General features: G+C 44.2%; 2 protein-coding genes across 5 annotated transcripts in view; both read right to left on the reverse strand.

Moving 5' to 3' along the window:
- Positions 1-18990, reverse strand: part of CHGB (chromogranin B) — a 79347-nt gene that overhangs the window by 24782 nt on the left and 35575 nt on the right. The window lies entirely within an intron of this gene.
- SHLD1 (shieldin complex subunit 1) lies at positions 835-12805 on the reverse strand. The gene is made up of 2 exons (XM_064446718.1): positions 10288-12805; positions 835-9421 (listed from the first exon to the last, which is right to left on the reverse strand). Exons 1-2 carry the CDS (start codon positions 10427-10429, stop codon positions 8901-8903), a joined length of 663 nt encoding a protein of 220 aa, XP_064302788.1. The 5' UTR covers positions 10430-12805; the 3' UTR covers positions 835-8900.

The following is an 18990-nucleotide window of genomic DNA, read 5'->3' on the forward strand; positions in this document are numbered from 1 at the left end:
GCCCATGGATTTGCGAGGATCCAGTTTGCATAGGTGATCTCTGACCCAATCCTTCTCAACTGATGGTAAGTCTCCCTTCTTTCAGATTTTCTCTCTTACCTCTGGGGGCTGTGATGCCTGAGAGCCAGCCTTAGCAGTAAAGACTGAAGCTAAGGTGGCATTCAGTAACTCTGCCTTCTCTGCATCCTGCGTTGCCAGGGCCCCTTCCTTGTTCAGCAGTGGGCCCACTGTATCCCCAGTCTTCCTTTTACTGCTGATGTATTTAAAGAAGCCCTTCTTGTTACCTTTGTCATGCTTTGCCAGATTTAATTCCATTAAATTAATTCCATTCATTGCAATGAGGGAGGAAACAAATGTGACTTGCACATGTGTAACCTTCGTAACAGGAATCAGAGTCCTGGCTCTGCCAGAGCCGCAGCAGCATGATTTAGGGAAGGTTGTGAAAATTCCCTCCTACAGCTGTTGGAGAGGGCAGGAGGGCAGCGAGAGCACCTGGGATCATCCTGCTGGGCAGCTCTGCCCTGGGATCAAACAGCCAGCCCCACTGAGCGGCAAGTCGTGCTTAGCCTGGAGCAAGAGAAAAACAACAACTCGGAGGTATGTTTCCTACTGCACAAAGGTGCCACTTGCAAACCATCCCACCCAGAGCATGCACACAGCACATGCAACCACTGGGAGGAGAGTTTCAAGGAGACTATAACTTCAGGTGCATTTTTTTTGCCCAGTGGCTAAATGTTCAGTGGTTACAGCTAAGTCTGCTTTTGAAAGCTGAACCAAAGCAGCCCAGCTGTCTATTGAGCTCACAATGGTGGAACATGTTCAGGTACAAAGTGGTCCAGCATTGCCTGGTTCCTTGCCTCCAGGGAAACAGTTTATTTCCTGCCTTAAATAATGTAGTGGAGAAAAAATAAAATGATGGGGTGGGTCACAGAAGCAAACAAAGTGAATGGAGAGAAACCAACAGCAAAGGGCTTCTGAGAAGAAGATGATTTGCGCTTCAGCAAGTGCTGAAACCATGCAAGCATCAAAGCCAAGTCAAGTGCAAGCCAGGCAGAGAGGAAAGCACTTCAGCCCTTCAAAAGGAAACACAGTTTCTCTGAGGTTATTGCACAGGCTGGGGAGAAATGTACAGAACGTGGGACATTTCCATGAGGGCCTCATGCCACTCTTGGTATTGAAACAGCCAGAAAAAATAATGTTCTTTACCTGGAAAGAGACATCATCTATCCACCCATGGATGGCCATACATCCAGGCCACTACTTCAGTCCTTCCAACGGCTGCTAAGCAGAGTTAGACCAAAACTAATGAGCCTCTGACTGCTTCTGTGGCTTCTTCCAGTCATGGAAGGCAAAGAAAACCCTCAAAAAGCAACAGGGTTGAAAACTCTTGAAATACTTGAAATTCAGGCAATAGCAACATGACAGGAAAAGGCAGATATTTCACATAGCAACAGATACCCAGATAGTGTAAACTCATCAGTGTTATCAGGGGTCATGGCAGCAGCAAAGCTGGGACATGAACATTGGGACCAAACATGCCTAAGGGCAGGAACATTTGCATGGGAGTGTTCATCCTTTTCTATATGTAGGGATAGGACAGAGAGACAGTTAGGTCACTTCAAAAGCATTGGTCCTTTCGAGTAAGAGCATGGGTTGGTTCATGTCTTTGACTCCAGAAGAGGTGAAAAATAACCACAGTGCAAGGACTTTCTATATGTAACGGCAACAACTATCTGAACTTCCTATATGAACTTCTATATCCTAAATATAGATTCTCTCCCATCCCAAGATGGAATTTCAAGCTTCATGAACTTTCATTTGTTTTCTAAGAAGGTGCCCCAAGCACATAATTTCTGGTTTTATTAACAAAGGCCACAGATTTCCTCTCCTTCATTTTGCAACAACTGTGGGGACCCTGTCTATGAAGGCAGCAAACCTAAAAGTGCTTTGCAGTAGAATTTCCAACCATGCAAAGAGAATAACTTTGGCCAACTGTTTCCATCCGCCAATCAGGATGCCAGACTATCACCCACCTAAACAAGTGCTGAACTGAGAGTCATCCCCTGTCCTTTCTCCTGTAGGTAATTCACCCTTCCTCAAAATTTAGCCTCTCAGTCACCTACCGTGCAAATCAGCATGGACACAGGAATCAGACTCATACTCCAAAGAATGAAATACAGTTAAGAAAAAACCCCCTCTCCTCTAGACAAAACCCGCATCAAATTTATCATCTGCTTCAGAGATGTTTATTCCAAGGGACTCCGTCTTTCCCTTTCTGTCTCAGCATGAGACACACATCTATTTTGACAGGCTTATTGACATGAGCTGAATATTGTACCTGGAAGTGAGCAGTGCACAGAAGAACTACAGGCACTCCTGATCATGAGGGTTGCAAACTTTTCAAAGTGCATGTTTCGGTAGCACAGAGCTTACCATGTCCTCTGCAAGATGCCAGCCAGGATTTGTAGATATGAATCATAATCCAAATTTTTCAGCTGCATCCATTCTGCGCTGCCTACATGGCTCTTTAAAATCGAACAGTTTCATGTTCTCGTCTGCCGGTATCTTATCTTCATGCTCTTTTAGCAGCCACCTATTCTGTTTTGTCACTGCTTGCATCACATTTCCTAAAGGGCTAAATAGTAATTAGTACTCTCATACCTTTTCTTACTGCATCAGAAATTTCTAAGAAGAAAACTGGGATGTTAAAGGCAGTGGCTGCGCAGCTCCAAAAGCCTGGAGGAGCTGAAGCAGAAGCACGACCTCTCAAGAGCTGCCTCTGGCCCCTGGTGTGTAGAGAAGCAGCACGATCCTCCCACAGTGGGACCCCAGATTAAATTCCTGCGTGGACACGCACCTTTCAAACTAAGATTGCTTCATTTTGCCATCATTTAAAACCCTTAACAACAAATGAACAGCTATTCCCTTGAATGTTTTCTAAATTTCATTCAAAAAGCAGATAAAAAGACAGCAGCTCAGGTTTTGCCCGGCCCCAGAAGCAGCACCCTGTGTGCACCCTTTCTCCTCACAGCCCCAAAGAGGAACTCCAGACAGACACCTCATGTTTGTTATGAGTGGAGAAGGCCATGTCTGGCTCTGGGGCTGATCTAGGGTCAGACTAGAGTCCATTAGAATTTATTTTCTCTTCCTTCAAAACCCAGCACCTGCTCAAACATCAGTAGCAGCAGGACTCTCCTAAAGAACAGGAACCTCATATTTCGCTCCGAGATTTCTTTGTGGAAATTGTATGGGTTTGGCTTTTTTTCTTTTTTATTAAGTATCTGACTAGGAGACCAGGTGGTTTTAGACCTAACCCAAAGCACAAACCAATTCATCACCAAGCCTAATACAGCAACTGAAGGGATTCAGATGCACTCCTCTGACTTCTCTAGCTCTCTCTTTCTGAGAGGTTATTTCCCTTAAAATGGCAGTTAAAAGGTTTTGCACAGCAACTCATATTTAACTGTGTGGAACAGCATAAATGCTGGTGAAAAATTATAACTGACAACATCTGATTCACACTGAAGACATTCCTTGCTCCCTGTACAACCTTAGCAATAGCTCCCTACATCTGTCAGTACTAATGCCTCGTAGCTGTGACAGATGCATGGTGGTTAAGCAATGCAGGCTGGCAGGGAGAAGCTAGTACTATTACTGTAATTATTAATAGCACACTCAAGAGCATGTTCATTTTTTCCAGCTCTATCTATTGCTAAAGCAGTTTGTATTACCCTTCTCCATAATTTTTGCCTGCAGGATGCTTTTCCCTGGATTCTGACAGACCAACACCTGCAGATATATTTACTACAACGGAGGTGATGCTGGATCCTCATCTCAACACCTTTTTTCCCCCTAGCACCATTAACTTGAGTAGCTGGGGGAGCAGCTGAGGGTCTGCTCCAATATTTTGTGTGCCCTCCAGCACAGGCACAACACCCCTGCCATAAAAGCAAGCAAGCAACACATCAAGCAGAACCACCAAGAAGCCAAATGTATCATTTTCACTATGACTCAGGGACAGCACCCTCAACCCAGACAGTCCCAGTATAAATCTATTTGCAAAGAGAGACTGCACCAAGTCCAAAGATGTTGGCCATAATTTGCAGCCAGCTAGGCCAGCAGTGCCTCTTCTTCCTCTGGATAAAGTCAGCAGCCACCTTTCCACTGCCTTTGCTGGAAACACTTGCAGAGTGCAGCAGCTGCTGTCAGGGACTAGAAACTTGTCTCAACATTGTTGGCAGACAAGTTTCACTACTAAAGCCTGATCACTATGGGGCTGGGTGGAAGAGTTTAATCACCAAGGTCGACCCGGCAGGAATGTGCACCCTGTTATCTCAGAGTACTCGTCCTCCACACATATGCCTGGGCCCAAGGCTGACTGGCAACATATGGGGGGGGCTCGGACCCTCTAGAACTTTCAAGCACCTTCTAGTGACAGTACTGGGCATTCACCCCACCACGGAGTGGAAGGCAGGGGTATGCAGAACAGTTACTGACTATGCAAGAGAGCAACATTATAAAAGGGGAAAACAGCAGAGACGACAGGTGTGCGTTCTGGAACATCTCCCCCTCCACTGGCTTCAAAGATGCAACAAATGCCCAGACTCCCCGCCCAGACCGGACAGACTGCCGCCGACCCGTGGTGATAACTATTGCAACAGTCCCACTCTCTCCCTCCCTCTCATTCCCTTTTCCACCCTTTTCTTTCTCTCTTTCTTTGCTTTTCTCTCCTACATCTATTCTGGCCAAATAAAGTGACTTGGCACTTGACTCCATTTTGAGTCTTAATTCTGTTTCCGAGAATGTAAAAAAGACCTAGTCACGATAACACATTGGAGTCAATCAGAAGTTAAACCCAGCTACCCCCAACCTCCCAGAATTATCTGAGGTCGGTTGGAAAGCAAGGGGGTTTAACCTCTGCCAAACTCTTCAACCCAACAGTGGATCATGACTGCTGTGCTGATCTGCCAGGGCAGCAAGGCAGGAATAGCAGCCCCATGTAAAACTGCAGCAGGGAATCTGATGTGCATGAGACAAACACCCATGCTGTGATCTGGCCAGCACAGGAAGGGAACAGATGAGAGGTCTCAGCAGCTGGGCTGGCAGAGTAAAAGCTATGTCCAAACTGAAATTCTGAAGTACAAATGCTACAACTGGTGCAAGCCATGTGGCTGTACTGGAGTAACCGCATTAGCTGGGAACCTCATTGTTGACCTTTGAGATCCCAACTGTCCTTTCTTCTTTCTTCACCCATATGCTGTCACCTTCTGTACATTCCTTCCTCTTGCTCTCTGTGCTTCCTTGAACATGTCCACACAGGAGAATGAATGGCTCCCCCAGTCAGCAAGCAACATCATCACAGCAAACCAAACCTTCAGTGGACAAACCGGTGTGTGGGAACCATGCACAAAGGCACACCTTCCTGGCAGAGGGAGTAAAGCAGCAAAGAAGCCACTGACCCAGGAGACAGGAGGCCTCCAGATCTTAAGTGGTTGTGTGTGGTTCATTGCTTTGTTGCTGACTGACATCAGGCTATACATGCTCAGAGAGATCTGTTTCATTTTAAAGCTAAAACTCCTCCAGGGATCTCATTAGCACTATCATGAAAGACAGAAAGGAACTGGACCTCGGTGGAGGGGTGATGGTGGGGAGAGAAACAGGACAGAAGCACTGTCAAGTTGCATTTAAACTAGCAGGGGAAGGAGTGTGGGAGCACTCTGCCTTGTTGGGACAGCCCTGCTTTCCCAGGGAAGGGTTGCCTCCTTACCCTGTCTCCAGATGAGCGGCTGGGTTGGGGGGCAACATCCAGGACAGCAGTTGCCCAAAAGCTCAGTTTGAGGCACCTAATCACCCACCTGTGCTCCTGGGGCAGTTTCCCCTGCCAAATCCCTCTTCCTCCTCCCTGTGCTCTCACTCCTCCAGGGGTCTGTCCTCCTCTCTCCTCCCATCACTAGCTGAACACTGTTGTTTGCAGTGGGCAGCAGCTCTGACCAAGTTTGTGCCTCTACAACTGGTAGCAGCAGGCAAGGCACGCATGGTTGTGCTTGCAGTGGTGGGAGGCACGTTGGCATTGCTACACAGCTGTCCCACTCTGGAATGCTGAGGACTGGTTTGACAGAGGATCCTGGCTGCCCTCCACATTTTAAGCTGATTGCTCCTTGAAAGCTGCTTCCACCTTTCTGAACACTCCAAAACAAGAAGGGGGTGAATTAGTCTGTGAAAGAGCAGTTTAGTGGATCCAGAACACAGGTAGATTCTCCTCTATTAGGCTGAAAAAGTCACAAAAGCAACACAAAAAAAGCAAAGAACCCACAAAAATAGGAGGAAAAAAAAATCTAACAGTTAATTTGAAGCAACACATCTTAGTTATAACTGGAAATCAGCTTAAGAAATTTAAACAGACGTAAGTTAAGTGCCCTGTGCTATTGCTCACCAGATGTAATATTTGTTATTACTATTTCTTCTGTATAGCATCATAAAATGCCAAAGAGGAGTGTGCTTCTTTCAAGTACAGCCTGTTCAAAGCAATTGGTGAGTCTTGCTTGGAACACCTGGCAAAGGGAAGGGATGCATTCATCTCCCCGTGTCTTGAAGAAATCAAGGAGAGATGTTTATTATGGAAGTGAGCAATACAAATGGTTTGGCTTTCAGCAGACTTGAAAATACATACAGCAGGTTCCAGCCAGGTTTGTAAAAAATTAATTAGCAGTGAGTGGGAAAAGGAGTGATGAGTATTATTCTCTGTGCTGCAGTCTTGTTTAACTTAATAAAAGTGACTGAACTGTAAGATTCCAGTGAAACACTTCCTAAAATTGAGTGTTTCTCCAGAAATGGAGCTGTTCATTTCACATTAGGAATGATCAAGTATTCTAAACTCTATCATGATTTGGCTCCTAATACCAGATATTTGACAAGACTGTCAGACTCCCCTAAACATTTAGCTTGTTTTGTTACTAAAAATCAATGGGATTTTGGAGCCTAATTTATGCAGCGGAGCTCTGCTCTGCTCCTGTAAGCACATAAAATATTAAAATCTGCCAAAAATAATTAGGTCTATTGTAAATTTTAATGAAAATCTAACAATAAAAGTTTGGAGAAGACAAAGCTCAGAATTTTTCCAGGTTTCTTTGACTTGCAAGCACCCCAAGCAAGGTGTGAAACATAGCAAAAATCCCATCAAAGGGTGGGCCTGGAAATCAGGGTAAGGGCTAGCATGTAACTATCTTCTCCCGCCCAAGTGTCTCTTTTATAGCCTGATACTTCTGCCATGAACAGAACATTTACAAGAATAACTGCAGTCAGTAAAGCATAGCTTTCATGACTGACAACCTGTCCAGAGAGGGATTGGAAGCTCTGCTTGCTCCTGGTTGACCACTTCAAAGGGCTCCCACATGCTGAGCAGAGGGGCCTGAACTGCAACCTTGTGCAACAGCAGCACCCTTCCCATGAAGGGTTTGACAGAGGGAGGCCAGTCCTGCATCCTTCATGCAACTGTTTTCCTTGGGATTTACTCCCATTTTCTGCGAGCACAAAAGCAAAGGAGAACTAAGCCTGCCAAATTCATAGTGATGCATCACAGACAGAGTGCTTTAAATTCCCCAGCTGGCACTGACCAAAACCAGCTGCTGGGAATTAGTCCTTCAGGTCACCTCTTAAGGTGGGTGCTTATCTTATGTTCTTATAGGGCAAGCGGTAAGTCTCCACTACTAAACTGGACAACCAGTACATTGGGCCCGTTCCCACTGCAGCCAGTGGTGATCTTGCCAACTAACACCAGATGATCCCTATTGGAGAGCAACAACCTCCATCCATCAACACACCAGGAAAATAATTACAAGGTCTTGAGCAGCACCAACAAAGATAACAGAGTGTACTCAAGCAACAAGCATTGTCTTCCTCTCACGCAAACTCTAGGCTCATGGTAGCAGAAATCAGCAGGGGCTAATGGGTAGGGAGGGAGCTGGAGAAAGCAGCATCACCCCTACAGAAGCAATCAAGCATCTTGGGCATGCTGAGATGTGAGTTCTTCTTCTCCCAGATACTCTGCATCTTACAGCAGGCAGCTACCAGGGCAGCTGGCACCAACTCTGCAGCTTCCCTATGGACACCTCTGCACAGCCCTTACTCATGAATCTATTTCAGGTTGCTCTTAAACTAGCTCATATAGATAGGAAAAAATCCCCAGTCTGCTCAGCTGGTGCATTTGAAGTGTTAGAAACATCACTAAGGTGATAAAGTTTTTCCTTCTTTTTTATCCCTCCTGCTAAAAAAAATAACCTGCTCAGATGCTGTATTTCCTCTCTGTCATGCACACACACACTTTTTCTGTCAAAAAAGCTTACCCGCATTGCAATCATGATCTGTGGGATCATATGTCTGTAGGTAAGCACACACAGCTTTCAGGTACCCCTGTGGAGGCATAGGTGTTACAGTATCAGTCAGGTACAGAACAAAATCTCAAATTCCCTCCCTAGGTCTGGGGCATAGTGTGCCAAGCTCATACAAGCAGTCTCTTATACTCAGCAGCACTTGGACATCCATGCCTACACAGGGGCTGAATTTGGGTTGGGCCACTGTTCAGCTGGGTATGGATATAGGTCAGTTTAAAAGTCTGGTATGTAAAAATCATCATGTTTGCTGTCCCAGCAACAGACACCGTATCACCCATCACCCATCCCGATTAGTCAACACATTCCAAGCAGTTACATGGGGACCACAGATGCTTCTTATGAGGTGCTGCCCTGCAGAGGCCAGGGTGGCAAGGCCTGCTCCAGATGAACCACTCCATGGAGTATGTGGTGCTGAAGGTGGTGCTAAGAGGAACAGTGCCTTTCCAAGAAAGTCACCTCTTTTCAGAGTGAAAGCCAACCTCCAATGACAGAAACAAACCAGCATCTTGCTCACTTCTCATGTGGCACATGAGGGCTATGTTCTGTCCATGTTTGTTTCCAGAGGAATTGAAGGACGTCATCTGAGAGTCCGGGTGTTCTCTTTCTGTCTTCCAAGACAACTTCTCCCTCAGCTGGCTTCGAAAAACGAGCAGTAGTGGGGTGGTTTGGAAAGATCTTACACCCATCTCTGTTCAAAACCACCTGGGCCATTTGCAGGCAACGCAATGCATATTTTGTTCCATCACGGTTTGCTAGCCCTGAAATCTTCTGCGACAGACATCGTGATGCAGCCTCGTAGGTGGGATCCATTCTGTCTGGCCGTTTTTTGCAATATATTTTGTAGAAGCCATCAAGAGATTTCCTGACACCTGTATCTTCTGCACTATCATGTTCATACATCCATGAGAGAGCAGCATTGTTAGGTTCAGTATGCCCACACAGCCCTACTTTTGGATAACACCTCACGTTTGCTTTCTCAGAGCCTCCAGCAGAAAAGCTCACAGGAACTGCAGAAGGTAGATTGTTCTCTCCTGCAAGCACAAGATCAATGAAACTCATTAGTCATTAGGTCATCCCTGTGGAAAAATCTTTTCTTGTCCCCCTCACTGCAGTCTGGCAAACAGGCTCTGTGCAGGAGTAAGGTAAGTACTGCTTTAAATTTGGCTGGACTGTCAGAGGGGCTTACTGCATTCATTCATACAAGATGGACTGTATTTGGGGATCTCATAGTTGTCCCAGCTTCGCCCTAATGCAGTGATTGAACCTACTTGGTAGTACGCACCTCCTAGCTCCTCTCAGTCACACTTATAAAGAGGTGAAAATTGGGATCTGCTGCTGCTGGAGACAACAGCTGACCCACAGGCAAGTCTAGTTTGCAGCTGAAGCAGTTCTGCCTGTTTCCTTTTTCTTCCTTTGTCCCTGGGTCTAATTCTTCCCTTTTCATAGTTCCCAATTTTACTCCTACAGCACAATGTGCAGTCCTGGTCTTCAGCTTTCAGCCAGACCTAGAGCCTCGAAACCAACACTGTTACGGTGACTGCATAGAGTTTGGGAATGGGGATTGCAAAAGCTTGTACTTCCCCATGAAGTCCCATTTTTGCAGCCCAAGCTGCACTGAACACTCTTCCCACATCCCACAGGAATTTTTATAGATAACATTTATGTAAAGGGCAAGGACTCATTCTTGCCTAGCTCTTCTCCTCCTTCCTTGCTGACCCATATCTCTCAATAACAGTCAGGTCTGTGGTTCTCGTCTGCCCCAATGCAACCAAGGGGGATGCTTTGTACTTGCACATAATTAATACAGTATCAGCACAGAGACTCTTGGCAATGACACAACCAGGATGATCAGCAGGCCACACACAGCTTCTAGTATGAGGACCCTCCATAAAGGGGCCTTGAATTGGGCTCCGATACCCAGAGAGTGCCTTTAACTGCAGTCTTACCTCCACACCCGCCACGTTAGCCTGTTTGCCAAATACCTGAGTCACCAGCAAGAAAATTTTCCAGGGCTCAGCCAGAGGTTGCACAGCCGTCATCTACAAGTTATGTAAGCAGGATGAAGGGAGTCAGAAAATAGCTTGGCCTTTTCTAATTCTGTGAAATATGATGCAGAGCGCAGTCCTTCATTTCAGTAAGAGACCATGTTCAAAGGAAATCTCAGTGCAGTGGCAGAAGGCTGTTCCTTCCCTACCCATACACAAAGGGCTACCCTTTCCCTGCCTGAGTGGTCAGAGATTCATTACAATGAAATTAAGATGTCTGTGCAGCCATACTGTACATTGCCTCTATCTTTCTCCTGCTACTCTCTACCTTTGATCTTTCTTTTAAATTTCACTTCAGCTCTGATTCTGCAATTTTAAATAGAACTTCTCCTCTTTCGATGTGTCATTTCCAATGTAGTACAAAGAAAAGCTTAGCAGCCTTCTTTTAACATCAATATATACCATCAGAGTAGCATATCAGAGCTAATCAAAGAGAACAGGTCCATTTTGCCTCAATAATCTCTCAAGCCTTGGTGCCTATGTTAAGCTAGAACTGAAGCCTCATGCATGTCTGATAATTCAATCAAGTGGCACTTGCGCTCAGATTCCTGTGGCAAAAATTTGCAAACCCCTGTGCCATGCTGCCATCTTGCTACTTCTTACACACAGCTCACAGCCATATTTTGTAAAAGAGCAGCAGCTGCTTCCAGCTATACAGCTCGACCCTACATGATCTGGGAAGAGCAAAATCCTGTTGGTTTCATGGTGTCAGGGGAAACCTCTGCAATGCTGTTCTGCCTTTCTCCCATGATCTCTGATTGGATATTAGGAAAAATTTCTTCACTGAAAGGGTTATCAAGCACTGGAACAGGCTTCCCAGGGAAGTTGTTGAGTCACCATCGCTGGAGGTATGTGAAGATGTGTAGATGTGGCACTTACGGGCACAGTTTAGTGGTGCACTTGGCAGTGTTAGGTTAACAGTTGGACTCGATGATCTTAAAGTTCTTTTCCAACTTAAATGATTCTATTCTATTCTACTCTATTCTATTCAGAATCACAATCCACTGAAAAAGTGACCAGTAAGTATTTCAGGGGTATATTTTGGGGTTTGATTAGTCAGAGAGTACTCAACTATATTACTAGGAGAACAGTTTTCTTTCAGTTACTGATTCAAATTTATGTACCTCTATTTTTCAGCAGTAGGCCCTATCCTCTTAGAGGATTAGTTTTCCACCAAGCATTCTTAAGGCAAGACATGAAAAGTTAGATGCAGAATTCCCAGGACCAATATATATCCCACTAAGTTGCACCTTTCCTCTGCCTTCCTGACAATTTTCCAATGCCTTCTCAAACTATGTGCCAAGACTCATCTTTGCAAATATACTCAATCTATTTCCTCCCTAAAAGGTATCAGTCAAGGCAGAGATCCTTCCTCAACACCCTCTTAAGAGCTGATACTGCTGTTGTAATGCACAAATTTTCTGAATGATTTACAAATCATCGGGCACAAACCCAGTACCTGGATGCCTGCAGAGTCCAGAAAGAGTTTCTCAGCTAGGGCATGCGTACAGCACATGAGTAGGCCACGTAGACCAACAAATGTGCTGCTAAAGGCAAAGACAGCATTAAACTAATCAAACCCTTTCCCTCTCCATGCACCTACACCCCTCAAAAAAGCCAGGATTCCCTGATAACACACAGCACCATTGTGGCAAAGCTTAGGCCTCTCTGGCCATCTCTCAGCAACAGCAAAAATGTAGTTTTGTAAACTCTTTATCTTTCCACGGAAACTTAACAACACAGCTGTCACACACCCTTGTGTTGGCTTGACCCAGCACTTACAGAAGTCAATGCAAAGATGAGCAGGGCTCAAAATTCATACTCCATTCAGCTGAAATGGAGTTTCATCACCAGGGAATCTGGCCTAAACTATTTTTAGCAATTTTCACTCATTTATGCGACCAAGCATGTGTTGGGGGAGGGGGGACCCCAAAAAACAAACAAAGCCCCAAAAACTGAAACAGGTCATTATTCATGTCTTGATTTCATTCTGACATGATGGATAATCATCAGTAAGAATGTATAGCATTTCATCTGCACCTCCACTCCATGCTAATTGAAGTTCAGCATTTGCAGCTTATTAGTAAAAGACCCGGGGGCTGATAATAGGATATTCTTTGTGTTTATAAACCTGCTCATGAAAATTTAAAGTCTCCATCTGGTACAAGCACATAACCCTACCGCCTGAAGCACACAACCAACTCTTGCTTTGGACTTGGGCCACTTTCAGTGATGCAACAACTCTACAATATTATTATTTGCACTTCTACAAAAGCAGCTCAGGTAGAAGTCTGAGTCTCCATATAACTGTGTTCAAGCGCATACAGTCAGAGTGTAAAATAAGACATCCCTCAAACAGGAGAGTTCCTACACTGCTGGCTTTCTGAGGAAAGAAATCCCCCCTAATTCAGGTGGGCAGCAACCGCTGCAGCTGCTAGTGCTTCATTAGAGCTGGTGTTGCCGTGATGCCTCTCCCTGTCCCTTGCAGGGGCTTAGCTGGATGCCAGCAGCTGCTAATTCTCTAGTTACAGCATCTGTAGCTGGACTTGTCCAAGCCTCCTGCCCTCACCCACACTGTCTGACAACTGCCTTCTGGGGACCCTGCTTGTAGGATGTGTGGTTCCCCTCCTGCCCAGTCCACAAACGCCCATCCTATTATCAGGGTCTAGGAGACTTACACTTCAGATCTGAGTACAGAAGAGCTAAACCACAGTGTTTGTCATCAGCAGTTCTGTGAAAAGGGCAATTGCATTGCTTGTTTTAGGGCAGGAATCATTTGCCCCAGGGTTTAGGAATGACTCATCCCTGGCACAGATGGAGCTCGAGCTAAAGCCCACCAAAATGAATGCCAATCCCATATCCACACCAGAGCTGCTCTGGTGCTCTTAGGTGTTAGAGCACCACTGGGGCAGCCATGTTCAACAAGGGCAGCAAGCCCCATCTCTAAATGGCTCAAGCCCTCGACCCCTTTCAGCCATTTGATTGATCACATATTGTGGATAACATGGAACGAGGGCTGAATTTCTCTGGGTGCCTCTATTGTGCCACCCTAAACAAGGGTGAGGAAAATTATGAGACTGAGAAAAGCAAATAATTTTTAATAGAACTGAATTAATCTGGAGACATACAAATTGCCCTTATGTTCACAGTAGTGATTGAAGTTCAACGAAATGTTGGTTAGATGATGCTACAGGACATCCCTATGTGGTAAAATGTGACAGGACTGTTATCCAGAGTATCTCAGAGTGATAGAGATTATTTTGCTACTCAATTCTGAGATAGTGTACTGAGAAAACATGTATCTGCTTCCTGCTATAGCCATCCTGCTGGTGGTAAAGGCCTGAAGAGACCATTAGGATCAGCTTGTCTGAACAAATATCTCTGAACAAAAAACCAGAGGACTGAGCAACACACAGTGGAAAGGAAAAACAAAGGAAGGGAGAGAGCTAGATGAGAGAGAAACTCCTTCCTTGGGTGAGACTATCCCAAAAGTCACAAATACTTTAGCTACTCTCCCTGGGTGTAGATGGGGCTGAGCATAATTGAACACAGCTTTTTCTTCAGGGTAGTTGAAGAGCAGAAGCAGGAGAAATTTTCTAGCTTGGGAGACAAACTCCAGCTATGGACTCCCATGTCAGAGCTTAAAACACTGCCTTGCCCGAGGTACCACCATGATTTTATGCCAAATTCAAGATCTGCAAGGTATCACTGATCCCACCTCTTGGCACATCACAGTTAATTGGCACTCCCAAACTTTTCCTCAGAGAGGGAGACAGAAGACTCTGTCAGTCACAAAATCATCCACTCCTTGCCCTGGACATCCCACCTGCCCTGGACACTGCCACCTGTACCTCAGTGTGCTCTTTCTACCCATGAGCCCCCACTGTGACTTGTTACAGTTAAAGTCAACACATTCTTGACATTCATGGGCAATGATGAGTCATACAAGAAAGACAAAATTTACCAGTTGTTTTGGTTGACGGTACCCATTTTGTACCCGGATTGTATTATTTCTATTTTTTCTCATCAACCTACCAGGATGTACCTGGGGTAAAAGCAATCATCCACAAGTAAGAAAGGATCCTTAATTTTGTGGTTGCTATGAAGTGATAAGAAAAGTGCACACAGATATCATCCCTTAGGGTTGCTACAGGCCTGTCACCACTCCTAGAAAATCCCTTCTTGCTTCTCCATCAAACATGTCCACATGGCAGGGAAAAGCTCAAGCAGAGGCAATACTACTTGGGCTTGAGCAGAGCTCCCAACTGACAGTAAATTTGTGCCAAACCACATCATTTGGGGGATGCATCTATCTGCACAGTAGGCAATCACAGGTCCCATGTCACAGCATAACTCCCTACATGTCCATGCACTTTACAATTACATGAGTTGAGCACTCGAGACAGCTAATGCAGAGAAAACCATCTTTTTTATCTTTCCACATGGCTGATTTCCAGTGGGAGTGCACGTATCATCATGGTAATGCAATTCCACTCTGCTCTGGGAAGAAAGAAGAAACTTAAGGAGAAGTTAGCTGAAGCTCATTATACCCCAATCTCACACAGCACCATAGCCTGCCAGTAATCACATACCGGGGTGCTAAGGCATTGCAAAGCTCAACATTTTGGGACCAAATCCTATTGCCCTTACTTTCATTAATAAAATTTCCATTGATGACAACAGTTAAAAACCCACGGGTGAACTGCTGAGTACATCTCTTTATATGAACTGGAATATATTTGCATTGAATTATTTCCATTACTAACATTTAAATTGGAACAGCACCAAAAAAACAAGTATTAAAAAACCAAGTATCATTCTGCTAGGTGCTGTACATCTATCACTTTGAGTAAATGACAGATCCTAAAGCCTTTCTTGTACAGCACAGAAGAATTACGGCAGAGTTTATAACTTCTCTGCACCCATCTTTGTTTTGCAGAAAACAGCTGTTTTCTTCTTGCATCATTTTTTGGGAAAGCTTCCAGCATTTAAAGCAAAGGCAAAATAGAATTTTCAATGACATTATCATTCAAAAAGACTCTTGTAAACAGGGAAAAATTATTCCTTGTGGGTATTTAAATTGTTAACTGAAAGTGAAAGTAAGAATATAATAAGCCTTGCTACTTTGCTGTCTCCCTGATGACACACAATCCAGCCTTCTCATGCTATAATATGCAGTAGGCTATAGCTCACAAGACAGGATCTGTGATATTCTGCTTTACACTCAACACAACTAGCTATAAATTTTTCATCCACCAGCCCACAGGAGAGGCTGTGTCTGATCGCTGATGAGCTGCCCAGGACCTGTCCAAATACTGGCCACTCTGTCAGGAAACCTGGAGGAGGTGGACAAAAGGCAGCCAAGAAGGAAGAGGCAGGAGGAATTTGGGGTATGGAGTAGAAAGGGAGGTAGTGATGGAGGAATAGCACTGGGTATAGCCCAGCATTGAGTCAGGCTCCCTGCTTTTTTTTCTACCTGCTGCACATTTGTGCTGTGAAAAGTTGTGGAGGGGCTTTAATTCGCATGGGAATAAGATGTAAGCAGTCATTCTGGGGAAGTATAAACCCTTCCCTTTCTAATTCCTTTGAGAATTCGAAATTCCAGAAAAATAAAAAGCCTGGCAAATGGTAAAGTGCTGTTGAAATGCAATTAGCAGGAATAGCGTATCCCCCTAGATACTCTTCCAAATGTCACACATGGCATTAAGCTCTGCCCTGCTCCAAGAGCTCACAGCTGATGCCTACTGCACTGTATTTTTAAGACAGCTGGAAAACTCAGCTAAATTAAATCTTTCAGAGAACGCACTAGTTACGCTAGATTTACTAAACCACAGAGCAAGTCCGCTACAATATGTACTCCTACAAATTAACATTCCGTATTTGCTGAAAGCCAGGAGATAGGCACCACTGTCATCTCACAAACCTGCTCTTAAACAACCAAGTCCCATGGTCCAGGGCAACAGGTAGGGCCAGAAGCAGTGGCAGCATCATAAATAACATCACTACAGCTGTGCCCCAAGAGCCTGCTGAGGACATATCCTCAGCCAGGCCCCAGGGCAATGGGCATTGGATGTAAGTGTCTGTGAACAGCTGCTGTAAGTGCAAGAGCATATAGGAACACCTCTCATTGCAGAGATCCCAGGTATCTCTGAAGAGCTGGACAGCAACGTAACTGGGGTGCCTGAAGGTTTTGAGTTTTTTTTGTCTTGGTGTTTTGTTTTTTGTTTTTGTTTTTTACAAGGCAAGTTCCTGCCTTGGACCTCATCACCATTCTAAAAATAGAAATAGCAAAGTTAAGAACTCTTCAAATAGGTATATTTAGAGTGGTTTAATTTACATGATTCTGTAGCCAGCAAAAGCCCCTAAAGCATTCGATTTGTCTCAAATTGTGATTTTAAAAAAGTTACTTAAGATCTAAGGTTACAGATTCTACTATCAAGAATAACCTTTCTCTGGAACATAAATAATAGAAACACCTGTTTATGCCACTGAAAATATTATCTGTCAATTAAAGTTATTATCCAGCAAGGGAAAGCATCAAGGGGCTTTATTAAACTGCAACTATCTGCTGCCTTCCTATTACATATACAGTCTTGGGAACTGACAGCCAGACTTACCTTGTCTATTTAACACTAAAAGCACCAATTTCCAAAAAGAAACACTGACAAGGCTTCTTGAGCTAATTGCTCAGCTTCCAGCTGAGAGCACAGGGAAGCAACTGCAAGAGTAGTACCATGCATGTTTATGGGCACAGACACAGCAGTGCTGTGCTAGACCAGCCTCTTCTTAGCCACAGCAAAACATCCCAATGGGCTTTTAAGCTTTGACAGACAGGATCCAACACGAACATCCACAAGCCAAGCCTCCGCCTTCTCTGTAGATTAAAGTTAAGAACTATCCTCTCATGTCAAGTCCCTTACTCAGCAGGACCACAGCACTGCTCTGTGCACAGGGAGGATTCACATCACTTGAGTCAAGTTTGACCCCTTTCCTCCTGTGAACAGGCAGAAGCCTTTATTAAAAAGATTGATTTTTCCTTCTTTTAATCAGCAACTTGCAGTGTTGCTTTTTTTATACATGGAAGGCTCTAATTTAGCCCCAGATCATATTTGTCTTTAAGCTCATCCTATTTAAGAATAAAAGCAAAAGTCTGGTGCTTGAAACTGGTGAGAAACAATGCTGCCTACCTGATTTTCACTGCTTAAGATTTGTAAAGAATTTTATGAAGGAAAACTGGGGTTTGTGTTTATGATGCCAGAAAGAGCTTTATCACTTCATTCACATTGCACAGCTAAAGCAAATGGTAGTTGTTTCCCTTTGTGTTTTTTTCCTGCCTAAAAATTATAAATTCCAGTCTTTCTATTCTCTTTTTTCCAGCTGACTCCTCTATAGTCAGGTCTTCATGAACCATTAGCTTTCTGACATAAGATTAATTTCCCAAAGAACCCTAATTAACTGAGAGGGAAGGAATTTTTATTCAGCCCTGGGTTCGGTTACTAGCTGTTAACTCCAGAATTTGGAAAAGGATTTGCTATGCCCACCTCTTCTGCTAAGAGCTGAGAAAGTCCCTTGGGAACTTAACTCATCCAAGGAGATCTCTGTAAAAGACGAAGAGGGACTGATGAAAGACAAGATTCTTCACAGTTCTAAGGTAAAAAGTGAGCAGGGAAAAATCTTTCCTGTTTCTGGCAAGACACAAAAAGGAATGATACTGTACTTAGAGACATTCTGCAGATGTTGTCATGCAGAACTGGTGAAGCTGTGAGCTGAAATTAAAAGAAGACTTGAACATCTGTCTGCATGACAATTTGTGATCATAGATGAGTCTAGCAAAAAAAAAAATCTGGGAAAGTTATTAAATCCCATTCTTTGGGGCTTTAACAAATCCTCTGCTACGGGCATGAATGGGACCCAACAGGCAGCACATTGTATGCTGCAGACACCCATTTTGGAGGATGGGGATGAAACAAAGAGAGGGAAACTGCATCTTATTCTGAAATATTCAGTAATGGCTGCTGCCAATGACAGGAAGCAACTCTAGATTACAAGTATTACTGAGTAAGACAATATCACTGTATTTACAAGTATTAAAAAGAAAATAAAACCCAAACCAATATCCTTTCTTGATATATTGCATACTTTGTCTTTCATTCAGAGTCACACATTTTCAATACATTTTCAGTACTCAAGAGGGCCAACAATCCTCAGCGAACACCTTTGGAATAAGCAGGCAGCTCTCACTGGAAATCAGCAGCTCAAGTTTCAACATCAGTTTACAAAAATCCTACCTCCTGCATCTCCTTGCAGAGTGACATGTATGACAGTTTGCCTAGAAAAACAAGAATATGATGCTATTCATACAGCTAAAATAGAAGAGGAAGAACCTATCATTACAGTATTTCTTTAATGAGAATAACAGACTAGAAGACCAAAATATGTAAAACATAGCAAAAGATTTGCTTCATTTACAGATTGTGTGAACTTGGAAAAGGAGAAGTGGGGGGGATTGTTCAGTGTACACTGCCTTCCCTTGCCATTATAGCACTTGAAAGTCC

The sequence above is a fragment of the Phalacrocorax carbo genome, chromosome 3, assembly GCF_963921805.1.
Source record: "Phalacrocorax carbo chromosome 3, bPhaCar2.1, whole genome shotgun sequence".
NCBI lineage: Eukaryota > Metazoa > Chordata > Aves > Suliformes > Phalacrocoracidae > Phalacrocorax > Phalacrocorax carbo.

Bases quoted from the DNA above. Each gene is read 5' to 3' on its own strand.
- SHLD1 (XM_064446718.1), bottom strand. From the start codon at position 10,429: ATGACGGCTGTGCAACCTCTGGCTGAGCCCTGGAAAATTTTCTTGCTG. The intron at 9,422-10,287 runs GCCCCTTTATGG...TTGTGCTTGCAG, and splicing joins GTATCGGAGCCCAATTCAAG to GAGAGAACAATCTACCTTCT.